Genomic DNA, 1404 nt, shown 5'->3' on the forward strand with positions numbered 1-1404 from the left:
AAGAGTCCCGTGGCTCTCAGCCTGTCATCGTAAGATCTGTTTTCCTGACCTCTGATTATGTGCGTGGCATAAGAGAAAGCATGTAAGGTGTGTCCTGATGAGTACGCACCTGTAGTTTGAGGTGGTGCATACGCACCCATTCACTGTGCTGCTAATCTGCAGTGCAGGGGTTTTTTTTAATACTAGAAGATCCTGGGGTCAAAAAAACCCACCTCTGGCAAAAGAAGAGTGGCAAACTCAGCAGCCAGCAGCATGTGCTGCCAGAAGGGGAGCCTGGCTAGTCAGAGCCACATTCTGGTTGCCGGCCAGGCCGCAAGCAGCTAGATTGTTGCTGCTGTTCCTCTAGGATGTCCCCAGGACCCCAGGTAAGGCTGCTGGCCCCAGCTGCCCCTACCTCATGTGGGTCATTGCACTGCACACCAGTGTGTGTGTGTGTTGGGGTATGGCCAGGGACAAATAGCAGCAGCATAAGTATGTGCCACTGCTATCTGTCCTGTGGGAAATGCACCCCTGCAAGTGCATGCTTGCTGGGACATGCCTGTAGAGTTTAGAAAGCTGCTGTATTCCTCCCATGAAAATATCTCCTGGGGCGAGGTGGCAGAGATTCAGAAGATCAGTTCTCCAATCTCACTGAAGACACTTTCTCAGTGGATTCTCTCCTATCTGTGGCCCCCTCTCCTCCTACTCCATAGCTTTTTTTCATATAATACAATTCCAGCAGGAGCCACAGAGTCTTTTATCAGTCTTGTGAGTGCTTGTCATCAACTGTGGACAAGATGCAGCAAAAGTTACTGCCATGCCTAACTTCTGTAGGAGATAAGTGATTGCAGCTGTGAAAAGTCTCCCAAACATTGCAGAGCATCTTCTTTCTAGCACTTCTGCAGTGTCATAGAAGGAATGGTGCCATATAACAGATGATGTATTGCCTCTTCCATTAGTGTTCCAAGCTAAGTTGTGCCTGAGTATTCCCATTGGAAGTCTGTTTAGAGTAACAAGGAAAGAACTGGATTGTTCTTGGTCCTTAGGTAGTGTATCATATGCGTCAATTAAAGCTTTGCCTGTAAGCAGTTCTGCTGCTGCCTCTTATCAAATGCCTTTGTGTGAATAACTCGGTAAAAATCTTAGGTTGCTGAAATATCTCTTCCACTAAAACACAAAAATTGTAAAACAACTTAAATGCACATCATAAAGGTCTACATTAAGTAGTTATCCCTGTGGGTTGTAAATGGCAAACAAAATGATGCATATCTTTTTTTTTTTTTTCCTTCTCCAAATACCATACAATTATTTGGATTTTGGTTTTGTTGTTTTAGGGAGAAACCCCATCAAAAAACACCAGTTGCAGGTTCCAGAAGACCTAAAGCTGCTTTAGAGAGCCTCAGTGTGAAGGGATCTCACGTTCCC

At 45.4% G+C, this 1404-nt stretch overlaps 1 protein-coding gene across 1 annotated transcript in view; it reads left to right on the top strand.

Moving 5' to 3' along the window:
• The window catches only part of MLF1 (myeloid leukemia factor 1), a 17062-nt gene that overhangs the window by 13535 nt on the left and 2123 nt on the right, over window positions 1–1404 (top strand). Inside the window, exon 8 of the mRNA XM_019532511.1 lies at window positions 1314–1398. Within this exon, the coding sequence (XP_019388056.1) occupies window positions 1314–1398 (85 nt within the window). The remainder of the gene's footprint in view (window positions 1–1313; window positions 1399–1404) is intronic.

Source organism: Crocodylus porosus, unplaced genomic scaffold (genome assembly GCF_001723895.1).
Source record: "Crocodylus porosus isolate Cpor-Errol unplaced genomic scaffold, CroPor_comp1, whole genome shotgun sequence".
In the NCBI taxonomy this organism is placed as follows: Eukaryota; Metazoa; Chordata; order Crocodylia; family Crocodylidae; genus Crocodylus; species Crocodylus porosus.